A 16,225-nucleotide genomic window follows, 5' to 3' on the forward strand; every position below is an offset into this window, starting at 1 on the left:
CCATCAGTAAATCATAGTGATTTAACTAATGTAGAAACCTAGAGGCTCTTCAGTGCCTTGAAGGTTATTTCTTTTCTTTGTAGAATAAGACAAAAATAAGACTGATAATATTCTTGATATTTGGTTCAACATCAGATGTTAGTTTTCACTATTTACACCTCACAGTTGTTTCCAAAAAGCTGCATGTACTATATTATATAACATAAAATACAGTACAGGATTTCTCTCACCTAAATCTTTATGAATTTGTTTTTGCCACCATGCAGCGTTGATCCAAACATAAAAACAAATAATAGTCAAGTCGTTTAAAATGATCATAACAATATTATTCAAAATCATATGGGCCAAGAACTTGTATATATTTTTTTTTTTTAGCAAAGAATACGTCTTTCAAAAGAAAATCCCCCAAGAAGAATAATTAATATAACAAGATCACTCTCAGTTGATCCTCCACTTTGTAGAGGAGGTGCTCCAATACCATAAGAACTGTAGGTTCATATAAAAGAAAAAGAAAGCAATAAATGAGTACTATCTGGCTGATTTTACTTGTGTTTTACAACTTTCATCTTGGGAGGTCTCCTGTGCTGTACATGTAATACAGTACTGGGAACTACTGTCAGATTTGTCTGCCTTACGGAGTTATTTATCTTCAGACTGCTAGTTGATGAGCTTTCTAGTTATATTTTTGATGTTTAATACAAATCAAGACACAAGAGTGTTGTATTTTTTGCTTTGGGAAAATGAACCTGCAGGATCAGCAATACCAAGGTTCTCGACAAGGATACCAGCTCCCAGAGCCAAAACAATTTCATTTACCGTTCTTCATTAAATCTTGAACCGAGTTACACTTATTCCAGGGTTCCATTTTTTTTTAGTAAAATGGTGGTTTACAAGGTCATAAAAATTATAAGAATCTGAATAGAAGTACTCTACAGTGTAAACCAGCTGGGCTTTAAGATGTGAGACCACCACATTCTACCATGTCATGATTCTCTGTTTTCGAACCTGTGGGTTCAAGTCATCATCATTTTCACTTATGTGATATCCATAAACCAGAAATCCATGAGTGTTTAAGATGTTCTTATGCATTTTTTATTTATTTATTTTTTTTTGCATACCTAAAGGGATATGCTGTATTGTAATTATTCACTTCTATTATAGGTAATAAGTGTTCAAAAGTGATCCTCGACTTCAACACCGTTCATATGACATCCAGCTTATTGATGTAACAGTAATCCACCACAGATACAAATGTTGAGCATGTTTTTATTTTTATATTTAAAGGGAAAGTCGCCCTTTGATTTCTGTTTTGCTCATAATGTACAGGTATTTAAATTTGGCTATGGGGAAGTCTTTATCTGCCTTAGATCTTTCATTAATGCTGTGGACCAGCTTACTACACTAAAGGCCATCAGTCCAAAACAGATTTATTGCAGCAGCCAACATCACTTTGGCAACTTCTGTCATCAACACACAAACAATACCAAGTCTGATGTGAGAGGCATTCCCAAATCGTTTGCTAATACAGTATTGTACTTCATAAACTTTGCAACATATAATCAAAATAATATTAAATTAGCAAAAAGATGCATTTTAAGCTACAATACTGTACAGCATATAAAAAAAGGCTTTATAAACTAATAAAAATGCAATTTGCACTTTGAATGTCATTGTATACTGTACTCATCTGAGGATATGTAAACATAAGTCATTATGTGTAAGATCAGTCATGATAACGAGCCATAAACTCGTAATTATTCTAAAAAGTAACTTTCAGATTCATCCACTCCAAAAAATCTCCAGTATCCAAGATATTCGATAAAATGCATACAACACTGTACTGTTCTTGGAAACATGAAACATTTCCTTAAAAAAAAGTAACGGCACATTCTGTCGTCTGTTCATCACCAATGCGAGAATAGGTCAGTTAAAAGAAATAATCAGTAAAGTTTTCAAGTCAGGGACACTTACAGAAAATCATTCAGTTTCATTTAAGCCTTGTTGGTGTGAAGAACGGTACTCTCTCCATCTGGTTGTCCATAAAATTCAAATCCTCTTCAGACATTATACGTATTCACTCATTTGTCTCCAGCAAAAAAAAATATTCATAAATATCTGAATATCCAGTAAGAGCTAGAGGCTGTAGACATAAAGTTATGAGATGAAACAAGCGTCATGCAACATCCAGACAAATCTTCAGGGAAACAGACAAACATTTCATGTACTTTTTCAAAGATACAAGTGTTTCTATAAAAAAAAATATTTTCCTTTTTTCAATTGGCTCACCGGAGACCTGTAGAGACTCGCTCACTCAGACCCTACATAGTAACAGTGATCAACACAGCCACCACTGCCTCCAGTGACCCCTGTCGTTCAAGACTAGGAAATGCCTAACAGAATGGCTTACGTCGTGACCAGATGGCATACCCCATAGCCTTGGTTTGATCAATCCAAAATTTGTTTTATGGATCACGGGACGCTGCTTACTTACTCATTGAGAAACCCATTTACAGTTACATCTCAGGTAATACTTGTCTCAGGTCTGGAGTAAACTGTTTAAAAATCTTTCATCAGGCTCTACCTGACATATTTCGACACAAGTCAAAATATAAAATTGTTACCCTAGAAAATCTTGGGGTGTAGAGTCCGCAGCCGTAGGCTACATTACACTACACTAACACAGTTGCAGTGATCCATCTCTGGACCTCAAGATGGTCTCAGCTTTGGCGAATGTGACCTCTCTTCCTGGTTCGGTCCCTGAGAGAGACCCGTGGCATGACGGGACGGTGGTCCTGGTGGCCACCGCCTCCGCTGCTCAGATTCATTAGCTGGTTGAACATCTTAGAGACGCTCAATTTGCGTAAGCGCGGTGACGTCTGACCCTTGAGTTGAGACACTTGACGTAGTAATCCGTCAATGGACTCGTTCACCTGGTGAGACACAAGAAAGCATACAGACTAAGACATATACTGTAGATCATATATGCGATAGATTAGCAGAAAAAACATTCTTTGTACAGTATACATAAGTGGACACATAGATGATAGAAAGACCAACTGATAGCAAGGGAATATAAAAAGGGAAATGGGTTCACCATAGAGAGATAAATATACGTATATAACATGAGGGAGGGAGATGGCAATAGCGTAACGGACGGACATTTATATAAAAGTTATACTGTACAAAAAAAAAAAAAGAGTGAAAGTGGTTCTCATCGGCCTGAGGGGCATTTATGTAATGGGGATACAGTACAGCGCAGAAATTAAGTGTTCAGTATACAAGAAGGCATTATAACTAGCACACTCACCTGTGATACCATCTCGGCGGCAGACACCTCCACAAAGCGACACCCGTACTGCTCTGCCAGCTTCCTCCCCTCTGACTCTGGAACCTGCAGGGAAATGGACAATCAGTGCGTGTAAGACAATAACTACAGCACTACAACGTGGGATCACATAAAAATTAGGCACCTTACATGATGTTTAAACACCGTAAAACTCACCTAACCTAACTAACTGATGCTGAACACTGATTGGTGTTGGCCTTTGATACTAATTGAAAGTGCTGCCCACGCTGCGGGGCACGCAGTATATTATTGTATGCCTTTGGTGCAAAAGGTAGTGTACAGTTCTCACTCCCTCAACTGTAAAGTGAGGTGTCCATTTACAGCTTGGTTGACAGGCACTGCCCTGGGATCAAACCAGCAACCCTTCGGACACGATGCAAGTTATGTATCAACTTGGTCACCACTCCTTATGGACACTAATTGTTACAACAGTCGCCATCTATTGGCTAAGTAAAAAGTTGGTAAGGACTGCCAAGAGTCGTCACACTGGACTGTCTTAATGCTTCGTTTCATTCATTCAAGGTTTGGTGTTGGGTTAACCTACCCGTGACCCGGTAACAGTTAGTCAGGTTGTGGGCGGTATGGATGTGGGTCTCTCCTCCTCCATAGTGGTGAGTACATTGTTATTTGCATTGTGTGAACTATCTTCTCATATGTTGTAAGTGTTCCTGCTCCTGTTAGGTTAAATTCTGTATGTTGTAATTAATTTAATTGTAAGTTTAATGGTGTTTTGTCAATGGCTAAATTCACGAACTGAGCAACTTCCCATTTAGTTATTTTGTCATTATTGTTTCTTGTACGCATTGAAAAGTTTATATTATTGTTATTTTACTTGTAAGTTTTGCTTCACTGATATCTGAGATTAACCAGTCTTTGTAAACGTTACCTGGTCATATTAGTCGAGAACCCAACACAAGGAAGAGTGGACGAATTATACACTGGAACACGACTTAAGGTAGACAGGAACGAGGCGACAGGTGGTGAGGAGGGAGACGGGAACCGGCAGTTATCAGGGTCTTAACGAGTCAGAATTAGTTGAGGTTGGCAGGAGGCCAGGAGGGGGTGGGGGGGATATTACTTTGTTCTTCCCAGGAGGATCAGGGAATCTCCGACATATTAATACAGCTGATTATATATTCGCACACCGAGTCCTGCCAGCCCTGAACTCTTCAATGAACTCACCCTAATGCTACCTGGGGGTTATGTTAGGTTAAAGGCCGCTGACGGGTCACGGGGTGAATCACTTGATCCCTAATAAATCCGGATTATGTCACGTCTTTGTGTAACATTAGTCAACATTCAAGCAAAATATTAAGTTGCTAAGTTATATAGTCTTTAGCGTATGATAATTATTTAGGGTTCTCGAATAAAAAAATAAATAAATAAATCACCCTGCCTTCGTTCAACACAGAAGAAACCTAAGTAAATATCATGTAGAAAGCTATAGTTAAATATTGGTCCACTGTATGATTGTGTTTTGATGAGATATCTTCTAACGTGGACACAGTACACACCCAAAAACACACTTAGGTGAGAATCTGGCATTTTAAACACACACACACACACACAGTCTGGGATCACCGGGAGGTTTCGTTGAGAGCCAAATTTATATTGTTGTTATGGGTATGTTTACCTCTTCATGATATTAAAACAATTAGTAAATCTATCCTCTTGAATATTCACAGTCAAGTGGGATATACTAGTTAAGACAGACAAGTTTCATAGTCACGGTAAGACACTCGACGAATAGGCTAGTATCTAACTCAGTCGGGGGGGGGGAGCAGGCAACCTTGAAGCCTCTGAAGGTTCCGTTTTTGTGCTGTACGAGAGAAGAGGTTGTGGTTTTGATGGCAATTTCATTCAACATTGGAGTGTGTGTAGGTGTCCAGGTCCATCACAAACACACTGTGTGGTGGTGATTTGGGCCTGTAAACACCTGCAAAGTGTAAACACCCAAGGACGCGCTTTGTTCAACCTATTTGCAGTTTACTGTATACAGGGGATACTTTTATTATGTGAAATACTTCTCTCTCCAATTTTACTTCCTCGCCTTCGTACTTTCTGTCTCTTCTAATTCTTTCACTCTTAACTTTGTCCTCTCTTCCTTCCCCTTTTCGTCCTCATTCCGATTGTACGTTTGTATATATATTTTTTTTGTTTCAGCCTAGTGGACAAAAGTTCGCTCCCTGTAGTGAAACTGAGACACGGGAATGAGTCTCCCAACTGCCTTACCCTGGTTGTTATCTGGTGCGGGTCGATACTGCTTCGGTTTGGGAAGGAGCGAACTTTTGTCCACGATAGTACGTAGTCCATGTTCCTCAATTGCCGTAAAGATATGATGGGTGATATCTGTTATATGTCACTATCCCCATCTAGAATAAAATAGTTCTAATTGTTAATAACGTTTAGATTAATTTTGTGGTTATATACACTGTGAATATAAAGCTCATATTCACCTTTTCTGTGTTTTTTTCTCACGCTAACGTCTCAAGTGTGGTGTTAGCTAAGGGAATTAATTAATGCAAAACTTGTCTACATCTTCCAATGTATAATTATCAACGTTTATTCAACCTCCGCCAATTTTTTTTCTAATCCCCGGCAACACCCAAGACGCCCAGCACAGACTTCACTTAGGTAGAACATTCCCGCGAACGTTTGTAAGTGTAACTCAAAGACAAATGCGCAAGCTATTTTCTGATTTGTTCAAGTGTAAAAGGTTGTGAGTGGCTGCAGAGCCGTGGCCGTTAGCCAATCATCGGCCAGGAGCTGTTTGACAAAGCTCCCTTGTCTTATATAGACTTTGGCAACCAATGATTGGGTGCCAGTGACTTCCCAGGTCCCTCGTTGTGATTCTGGGAAGCAACATCTCACCCCCTTGCTTCACTCGTAAATTACATTCAAACAATTGTTGTTTTTCCGTGCTTTAGTTAATGCTGGTTATCGGGTGCAGTTATATGTGGTTGTTTTAGTTTTTAAGGCATACAATTTTGTGACGTCGTAGTATCTGTTACTTCCTGTAGTCTTTTATATCCACTAGTCTTTATAGTTTACTATCTCTTGGTCTCCCTGTAACAGCACCTTACCTGTCAACTCTTTAATTATCACCTACAATGTCTCGTCTCACCTGTCGTATATGCTCCAGGTCTTTCTTGTTGGCCATGATAAGTACAGGTGGGTTGGGTTGGTCTGCTCCACACGCCGCCGTCACCGCCTCCACCGCCCTCACGCCCACACGGAACGACTCCCAGGACGTGATACTGTACACCACCAGCCACGCCTCTGCCCACGCCACTGTCTCCCGCGGCACCACCACCTCATCCTGCCAGGGGAAGACTCGATCTAAGGTCATGTGATGAACGACAGTGAGAGAGAGAGAGAGAGGGGGGGGGCAAGAAATGAAGAGGTTTTAATTGGCGGGAATGATACCTTAAAAAGGTCGTCTATCCGAGAAAGAAAACTAGAGAGAGAAAGAAATCAGGTTTAATAGTACGTAATTCTTGTCTTTGTGAGTGTGGAGATGTCAAGTAAGATACATAGTGATTACAGAAAGTCCTGTACCAGTTGGTTGTGTTTCTGTAGTAGTAGCGGGGCACAGGGTCATATATTCCGCTACAGAGATGTATAATTAAATATGGTGAAGTGTACAAAGCATTCACACACACACACACACACACACACACACACATCTCTTTGTTAGTTAAATTCGGTTCTGTTTATCTGTCTACTCTTCAGTCCATCTCGTTATCTACTCACCAGGTTGGAAGACAAGTCGAGAATCTCTAGCGCGATCTTAGAGCCATCTACTGGCATGGTGGCGCGGTAGATCATGTCTGTTCAGGGGAAGAAGAACAGCTCGGTGTTAGTGACCACTTACTAGTAACTTATATTAGACGACCATAACAGAAAGCTATACACGACCATAACAACATTCAAGACGAGCAGAAAAGCAACTGAAGAGGGAGGACCCAGGGCTTGTATATGTGAGAGAGAGAGAGAGAGAGAGAGAGAGAGATCGCTAGCACAACAATAACACACTTATAAAATAATATTTCATCCCACAGGCAGATCAAAGCAAAACATTTCTCTTTTCGAAAGTTTATATCCCTATATAAATATAAATTAATAAAATGTTCTATCGCAACCAGTAAAAAAAATATCGACTTTCATTAGACACACTTTGCTCTATTTGCACCAGGATTACTTTTTCTTACAGATGGATAGAGAAAGACTTCCTACAGGGTAATCATATAATGTTACTTTCCCTCCCCCCCTCCCTCACGTCTGGAGTCATAAGAATAATGGATTTATCCCACTTGCGTCATGAGGCGTCGATTGAATTGGGCTTCCAAAGTTGGTAAACTGGGTACTGGGGGTTGGGTGGAGGGAGGTGGTGGTGTCGATGCGTCAGGCTCAACACACGACTTTTTATTTTAATTTTTTTCACTGATTATGATTCAATAGTGTTTTTAGGGAATGTCGTAGAAATACATGCAAACTTAATAATGGCTTTGAATTTATTCCGTTCGATGTTGGTTTGGTTACATGCACCTCCGGCGCCCTTTTCAGTCTCGGTAATAATTAACACTTTCGGGGTTTTCATGCGCCAATATGAACTAAAAAAATACAATAAAATAATTTTATGTTTGCGTATGACTGTTAGATGTTCAAGACGCACATTTGGCAAACTCGGTGTGGTCTGGCACTCTGTAGACTGCTTTCCACCCAATATTACAGCTTGACATATATTTTTAAGCATAATTCAACTTTTAGCAAAAATCTGACATAATTTTTTTTAATATGGACTAAATCTGGAATATTATAATGTAGTTAACCATAGGAGTAGCATAGCTTCATTCTATCTCAATGTATTGGCGGCAATGTGGCTGGCTAGAAAAGGAGAGAGGATTGGAGAGAGGCAGTTGTTGTGAACCTGAAGAAAGCGCAATAGGCTTAAAATGCCTCTCTCTGTGATAAAGTAATGAGTGGTGAAGGAATAAAGGCGAGTTTAATCTTTGAGCCTGCTGTGTCATTGGATAAAAACATACATCAGAAATAACACAGGGTGCTACTGTGTGTGTTCATCCACCTGAAAGGTCTGGAGATAAGCCTTTAATGTTGTTAAACCACATTTAATTTTACAATCAACCATTTAAAAAATTATTTGAGCAGATGCCATTTATGTTATACAGGAAGTACAGATTATCACCAATGTGGTCACATTTCTTTTTATATCTAATATTGTACTGTGATTCATATTTCTGATATATTATGTTCTTAAGCCTATATTAACTGGTAATGCTATAGTATTATGCGGTGATCTCTGCCTAAGTTGTGAAAATTCTAGCGTAATTGTGCTACTTTTAGCATAATTTTGTAGCAATTCTATAATTTTTTCCAAAAAAATCTGGTAACACTGAGTGACTACACCACTATAAAATAAAAATAACATCAGTTACCAATACAGTGTACACTAGTCACCCTTCTTGGCCCGACAGGTTTGTGCTGATTTCTCGTTCATCACAGTGATTTCATTTATTCATAACAGTGTTGTAATAGTTTTGAACCATGCCTCGTGTTGCTGGCGAAGGTTGAGGGGTGGGAAAACGTAACAAGTACAAGGAGATTGCACCGCGTGGTGATAGTGTGGTTCCCTCCTTAGCAGCGTTGCCACACTTTTGATAATTATCGTACATGTACGATAAATTCATCTTCGACACGATGTACGATACCATTTTCTCTTATCGAACTGTTTGTACGATAATTTTGGGAGCTCGAGTGGCAGCCATGCACTACAATTTGTTAAATTCGTGCTTACGTATAGATATTACAATTTCATTGTGATTACCTATATACAATTATTTGTAGATAATGTATTTACAGTGCTAATGCAACATACCCGACCTTTTTGTCTCCAATAGTAAGCTTGTTGTGACTCAGTGTGTACAATTCTCTTTAGTGTTCGGAGGAAAAGAAAAAGAATAACCTGTACTCCCCTGGGCGCGCCCATCAGAACACAAAATTTACACCACTTACCCTGTGGAATATTATTTTTTTACAACTTTTCTTTAACTATTGTTTGCTAAGTATGTAAATATACGCACTTCCGCAGTTAGTCTTCATCTTGATCTGAAGTAAAACTTAATTATGTGAGCAGTGTTTGCTACGCAGTGTTAGATAGATCTGTACAGCGTAGTCAAGGTCACGTGGTCTCAGCGTTCTCAAAGTCTTCCTGTATCGTTTAACAAGAAAACTTGGCCATGTAGTCGAATTTTTTAACGTCAGGTGATTGCGTGGTAGTTGTGGTAGTGGTTGTAGCGGTTGTAACTGTGGTATTAATGGTAGTAGTGGTTGTGGTATTATTATTGGTGATGGTGGTAATAGTAGTGGTGGTTGTGATTGTGGTGGTGACAGTGGTGGTGACAGTGATGATGGCGGTAATGATGGTGATGGTAGTGTTGATGGTAATGCTTGGGGAGGGTGTGTGTAACATTTTGATTGTCAGTCTGTTGATATATTAAATACATGAAAATAAGGCAGTTCAAGCTGTGATAGAGACGATTTTTTTAACAATTATATATTTTCTCGTAAGCAACTATACGTAGTCTAACCGAAATTTAAAAGTAGAAAACCTTTTACGCAACCGATTAAACATTAACATATTTTAACCATAATTTCAATGTACAGTTGGTAAAAAATATTCTTAAATAGGTTCGTATTATATATGTAAACTAATTTTAACTCGCCAAGGAAGTTCCCCTTTCTACAATATTTTAATTCATTGTTTAATTAATATATCAATAATAAAACGGATAAACAAATCAAGATATCAGATAGCGCCATGATCCACCAGTCCAGGAAGTTCTCTTCATCCAGTGTCGACGTCAGATAGAGCCGCCAACTTCATCATCATAGATTAACATTAATGATTCTCTCCCCCTGTCAGATGGCCGCTTACCTCACTTGTCGTCCCGGAATAAAACGAATGTTAATTGTCTACCGTTGTTATTAGTGATTTAACTACCGTTGATACACTAATTATGAGAACCAATTTAAACTCGTTTTCCAATACCCTTTCCAGTAACCACAATACAATGTTAACCATCCTAGGGACAGTCTTTGATAATTGCCTCTCTCAGATTTACCAGTTAACGGAATATTATCACGATTCGTATGAAATGAATCTAAATATATAGAAATTTAGTGAGGACGAAATTGGAACAGGAAAACAAACATTTTTCTTTGAAATTACAAGAATAGAGCGTGGTATTTATCCAGTGGCGTCAACAGATGAGTGTAAACAGTGATAAAGGCTCTAAAACATTTATGACAACCAAACCAAACATCCCTTGCCTAACCTAAGATGTCTTGTATACGTTGGATAAGATACAGTTTTATTAGCTTTGGTTCGTTTGGATTATAAACACAAGCGGAGTCGTGTGGTGGCAGCAGGACGGTTGCAAGACTGGGAGTTGCTTTGAGTGATGCAATGCACGCTTATGGTGAGTTGTGCAGTAATTATTATACTAGCCGAGTCACGTGATATACTAGTGTACCTTCTGATGGGCGGTGCTACTGACTGTAGCATATATATATATATATATATATATATATATATATATATATATATATATATATATATATATATATATATATATATATATATATATATATATATATATATATATATATATATATATATATATATATATATTGAAAGCCTCAAGAGTTGCTGTGTGTTCTAGAGTCAAAATGTTAAGGATCGAGATCACTAATTAAAAAAAAAAACACCAGGTGGCGTGAGTCCTGTTTTAATCTATTTCTGTTTCACATATCATTCTGTTTCAACATATTTCAAGTAATCGAAAATGTCCAGATAACGTGCCGAATTAACTGTCCCAGAGGCAGGCGCTAATCAACATTACGAATGACATCCATCTGTAAGATTGCTCTACTGATGAGCACATACAGCTTGGCGACACATTAAATTCCTCACGAATATTTTATGTATCATATCTTTTACCAGCAGTTTGAGATAATTTATTTTAATATTAATCTCTGGCGCAATTATTTCAATGAAGTGTATCACGAACGATGAAATCCTTAGGAAAAAGGCTATGCTGAAAATTGTACTATAAATATGTCACCCTGGACCGCGTGAGTGACCGTATGCGAATTATCAGATCAAAAGGAGTTAAGAGAAACATTAATCAGGACATTATCGTCCCAAATGATTATGTGATCCCCCCAACATAATTTCCGAGCATCTAACGTCAGACGGCGGGGCGCCAAGACGGATTATATGAACATCCCGGTGTAAACGAAGAGCACGGGGTCGAGCCGGGGCGATGGATCGAGGCACAAACTGTGGAATTCTTGCGTGCCATGATAACAAACATTCGAGAGTAAACATGTTCCCTGGTAATGGATAAAGTCAGATATTTGTTGGGGGCACGTGAGGAGCCGTTGGGGTAAGAGGAGGGAATGTGTGGGGAGGGGGGGGTCAGTTAATTGGGAGCAAGTTTAAAATATTAAGTGGAGAGTTTCGTTCATTCTCCTTATGCTTATCTATCCAGTCCTTATAATTCTTCTCCTCACGTATTCTGTATATCATTTTTCTTCATTTTATAATCTACTCTCTCTCTGTTTCCCTTCTTCATTACATTTTTCTCTTCCCTTTTCCTTAAATCAATTTCTTGTAGTCAATTTCATCCAAGTTTTCCGTTTGAATCTCTTCCATCCATCAATATCCTTCATCCTATAAATACCTTCAGCTTCCTACTTCATCCACTCATTCCTTCATTTAACTCCCTCACCCACCCATTTCTTCATGTTACTTCATCTCTCACCCTCTTCTCTGTTATCCATCACACCTTACTTTATCCATTCTTACTTGTTTTCACTTATTCATTTTATATTACCACTCTTCTATGATTCGTTTTTTTTTTTTTTTTTTTTTTTCTTTTCTTCCCACCCATTCTCTCGGTTATGGGATATAAGAGAGGAAGAGAGTGGCGCGTGAAGGGTGTGTGTGTAGGGGGAGTGGGGGAGTTGGTGGGGATGGACTGTGGGAGGAGAGCAAGAAGGTGGAGGGGAGAGTGGTTGGGGAGGTGGGTGAAGGGGGAGGGAGTTGGTGGGGGAGGGGGGTGTGATTATCAGCTGGGGTATACTGTTCAGTGGCGTGTGTTTACCAATCCCGGAAATAATAACGTTAATTGGACCACACACTAGTATACCTTCCCCCGTTAAACCCACATCCTGGTAAACCCACATCTCGGTAACCCACACCCTGGTAAACTCACATACCGGTAACCCACACCCTGGTAAACCCACATCTCGGTAACCCACACCCTGGTAAACCCACATCCCGACCATCCGAGGCCAGTAACTTTCAGACCGTGCTAGTAACTTATAGATGTGACTTGCAGCTAAAAAAAAAAAAATCCAATTTTCCCGTAACTAAGGAGGAAATTTTCAAAATATTTCCTGCCATATACTAACACAGGTTAAACGGTAATAGTGGAGCGGACAGCTGGTGGGTAATATTTAAAACTGGCTTAGAATCATACAAACATGTTATTTTTTTTTACGGAATAACTAAATAACAAACCAAACATATCATAAAAGAGACGGCAACTATTTCAACAGAGTAAACAAGGGAACATACAGAGGAACATAGGCGTCCCAGATAGAAAATGTAGGCCAAGAGAATCAAACAGGCTTGTGATAAATTGCTTTTCTGTAGCTTTTCGTTTTCTAGAGAGAGAAAAATGAGACTTAATTACAAAATGACAGACTTCCTATTGCCATATGTCTGGCTGTCTTGCAAGTTTGATTTCCATAATTGCAGTCGAATTGTTACACGAGAGCGCAAGGTGGAAATACGTCTTGTGGGGTTTTTTTCTTGCGTTATATTGCAAAAGATTGAGGACTTAAGTAACTTTTCCTTTTCTACTTTTAATATACACTGAAAACCTGATTATATATTACGTGTTTGTGATAGTTGGAGCAGATGATTAAATTAAAAAGACGGCAGAAATTATGGAATCAAATTCTTTTACACATCAAAAGAACGAAATACAAAAGAACAAATCAAATTTTAACAAGAACAGCAATAGAGAAATACGAAAGAGTAGTTATAGAGGAAAAAAATAAATGATATGAAGAACAATTATATAAGAACAATAAATGTGGAAGACATATTACCTGTATCAGACTGGTACTCCCCGATGAACCTCTTGGTCAGGTACCTTACTGTGAGAGCTGCCAGGAGGAGGAACACCTGGTTAGTTGACTCTTATAATAATAATAATAATAATAATAATAATAATAATAATAAACTCCAACTATTACTACTACTATTACTAATGACAATGACCCTGACACCGAACTAATGACACCCTGACACCGAACTAATAGACACCCTGACACTGAACGCTAGACACCTCCCCAGAGAACTCACCCGTCTTGCCGACTGCCTTGCTCCCGATGACCGTCAGCCTAGCTTGCCCGCTCTGATTGTCTCTGTCTGGAGAGCGCATCCTGAAGACGTGAGAAAGTAAACTAGTAAATAAGAGACAAAATATTAATAAATAAATAAACATATTAATAAATTTATAAAACAGTTTGAAGATTAAGTTGTACAGTAGAATAATAAGTATGAAAATCTATGGTCGGGTAGATTCACAATTCATTATCTTTCTCAGGGATTTTCAGTCCTTCGTGTAGGATACTGTACTAGGCTTTATGGATGGAGTCAGTCATTTCTTTTGTTAAATTTCACTAACTAGTAAACCAATTCTCGCCGTGGGTCTTCATTTAATGCTTTGTTTTGTTGTTATGTTTTCAGACTGCACCAGCAACACTCTATGATAACTCAGTGGGTCTCGGTGCTGATCGTTACAACAATATAACACAGACGAAACAAAACGGCAAAAAAAAATAATATATGTGTATATTCTTTCTTAACTATCTCTTGAGACTGTACTAACCTAATCTAACCTGTGTCTGTAATTTACATCAGTACCTGTAATTGTAGAGCAGGTAAATGGGAACATGAAAGGTACCAAAGATGCTTAACAGAGGTAGAAGGTTCAGCTGGAGGTGTGTGTTGGGGGGGGGGGGGTAAGGCTGTGTAGGAGGAACTTAGATTTATGTGTTAAAACTTCCTCTCTCTCTCTTTTCTAGGTGAGGTGTAAGGAGAAAGGAATTTGGGTCACCACCGAGGACTGCATACCCCCTCAAGTATAAGGTACTTCCTCATAGTAGAAGTACCGTAGCCTAATCCTCTGTGAGCTGTTGACACGACAAACATTGGGTGAGTGTTTACCAAAGTTTACCATTCAGGCTTCTAATCTGTATGTTAGTTCGGGTTTATACTCTGTCGTAGAAGCTTCAAGATTTTGCGAGTTACAAGTCATTAAAAAGTGTGTTTGGTACTGATTCATTCATTCATACATAGAGAGCTGTAATTTTTTAATTGTTGATGGATTAGTTAATATTATTTAATTTATTATGAGCTTAACGGCCTTAGTTATTGAAGTGCAGTTGTATTATAACGTTAACAAAATTTATGTGATTCTATGTCAAGATTTGCTTGTCCAGATAACATTAAGATATTACCTGAAGATTAGCCCCCCCTGCTTATTTCGACTCTTCTAACCTAACCTAGACAAAGGGCGTTCAATTATCAGGTGAAATAAGCTGAGGTATTAATCTTCATGTGATACTATATTTTTCATGTTATTTAAGCGTAATGCGTCTCAAGCTTGTGATAACTTAGTTTATACGGATAGAAGAGAAGCGTTCACAACTGTCATTGCAGTAAACGTAACACTATTTCCTGTAAACTGAATAAACGGTTAAGAACAGGGAAAATATGTTGACTGCTGCTGTTGTAGGTGGCAGAGAAGGTTAACATCAATGTCGAGTGGCCTTATAATGGGCACTACAAGAGGACTGTGTTTTATTATTTATCTTATATTCGTGGGTCATGGGCTAGACTTATTCGTGGGTCATGGGCTAGACTTACCCGAACTTTGTGTCGAGGACCATCTTGGAGCGGGAGTCGCCCACACAACCACACTTCAGCTCGTTCACTTTTTTGACACGCACTTAAGTTAAAATTAACACTTGTATCTCACTCCTTCTCAATTATTCTTTTAGCTTTTTACTTCTTTTTTTATCATGTAGGGATAGAAAGTAGGCCAATTGCTAGCTGGTGAGGGCCAAACACAACTTTCGGTCACCGTTTGCTTTCGTTCAATTTTTTTATTCACTTTTTTTTTTTTAATTGTCGATCGGTTAACCTGTTCTAGTAATATCCTGGGTAAGGTCCTGCAGGAGGGTGAGGTACCGAAGGCAGCTCTTCTGATGAAGTTGTGAGGGGTGGCGGCGGCAGTGACGGGTACAAGGGGGCGAAGTCGACGCTCAGTGAGGTGCTACTGTTTTCCCGAGGCCCACGATACTGGTTGTAATTTTAACTGAGTTGGGCCGCGTGTGTCACCTGGGCCTCCGTCTCACACACACACACAGACACACACACACATTTAGCCTCTCAATTTCATTTTCGGATTCTAAGATAACATACACATACTATTAAGGACAATTGTATCACTCACTTTCATCCCACACAGACACTTCGTATATGTAAGGAAAAACCAAACAAAAACAAACAAACATGTCAAGTTTACGTCTAGGAACAAAACACTATAACAATAAAGATGTTTGAAATGAATGGGTGGCAACTGTTGAACCTTTATTGCCACGCCACACCCACACCACACCTACGCCACACCCACACCACACCTACGCCACACCATAAACTAGACGAGGCTATGCTAAGAAAAAAAAGAAGAAGAATTTAATTGTTTGAAAAGTAAA

General features: G+C 38.9%; 1 protein-coding gene across 5 annotated transcripts in view; it reads right to left on the bottom strand.

Moving 5' to 3' along the window:
- Positions 1-1,065: 1,065 nt before the first annotated feature.
- The window catches only part of LOC121861413 (ras-related and estrogen-regulated growth inhibitor-like protein), a 32,042-nt gene continuing 16,882 nt past the window's right edge, over positions 1,066-16,225 (bottom strand). For 4 of the 5 annotated variants that reach the window (XM_042359111.1, XM_042359108.1, XM_042359110.1 and 1 more), the window contains 6 exons: positions 13,806-13,885; positions 13,550-13,606; positions 7,100-7,176; positions 6,471-6,665; positions 3,308-3,391; positions 1,066-2,930 (listed from right to left, as the gene is read on the bottom strand). In XM_042359111.1, the coding sequence (XP_042215045.1) occupies positions 2,718-2,930; positions 3,308-3,391; positions 6,471-6,665; positions 7,100-7,176; positions 13,550-13,606; positions 13,806-13,884 (705 nt within the window). In that variant the 5' untranslated portion in view covers position 13,885 and the 3' untranslated portion in view covers positions 1,066-2,717. Of the gene's footprint in view, positions 2,931-3,307; positions 3,392-6,470; positions 6,666-7,099; positions 7,177-13,549; positions 13,607-13,805; positions 13,886-15,374; positions 15,826-16,225 lie in introns of those variants that run through there. The other variant, XM_042359106.1, reaches the window with a different exon arrangement.

The sequence above is a fragment of the Homarus americanus genome, unplaced genomic scaffold (genome assembly GCF_018991925.1).
Source record: "Homarus americanus isolate GMGI-L3 unplaced genomic scaffold, GMGI_Hamer_2.0 scaffold24260, whole genome shotgun sequence".
NCBI lineage: Eukaryota > Metazoa > Arthropoda > Malacostraca > Decapoda > Nephropidae > Homarus > Homarus americanus.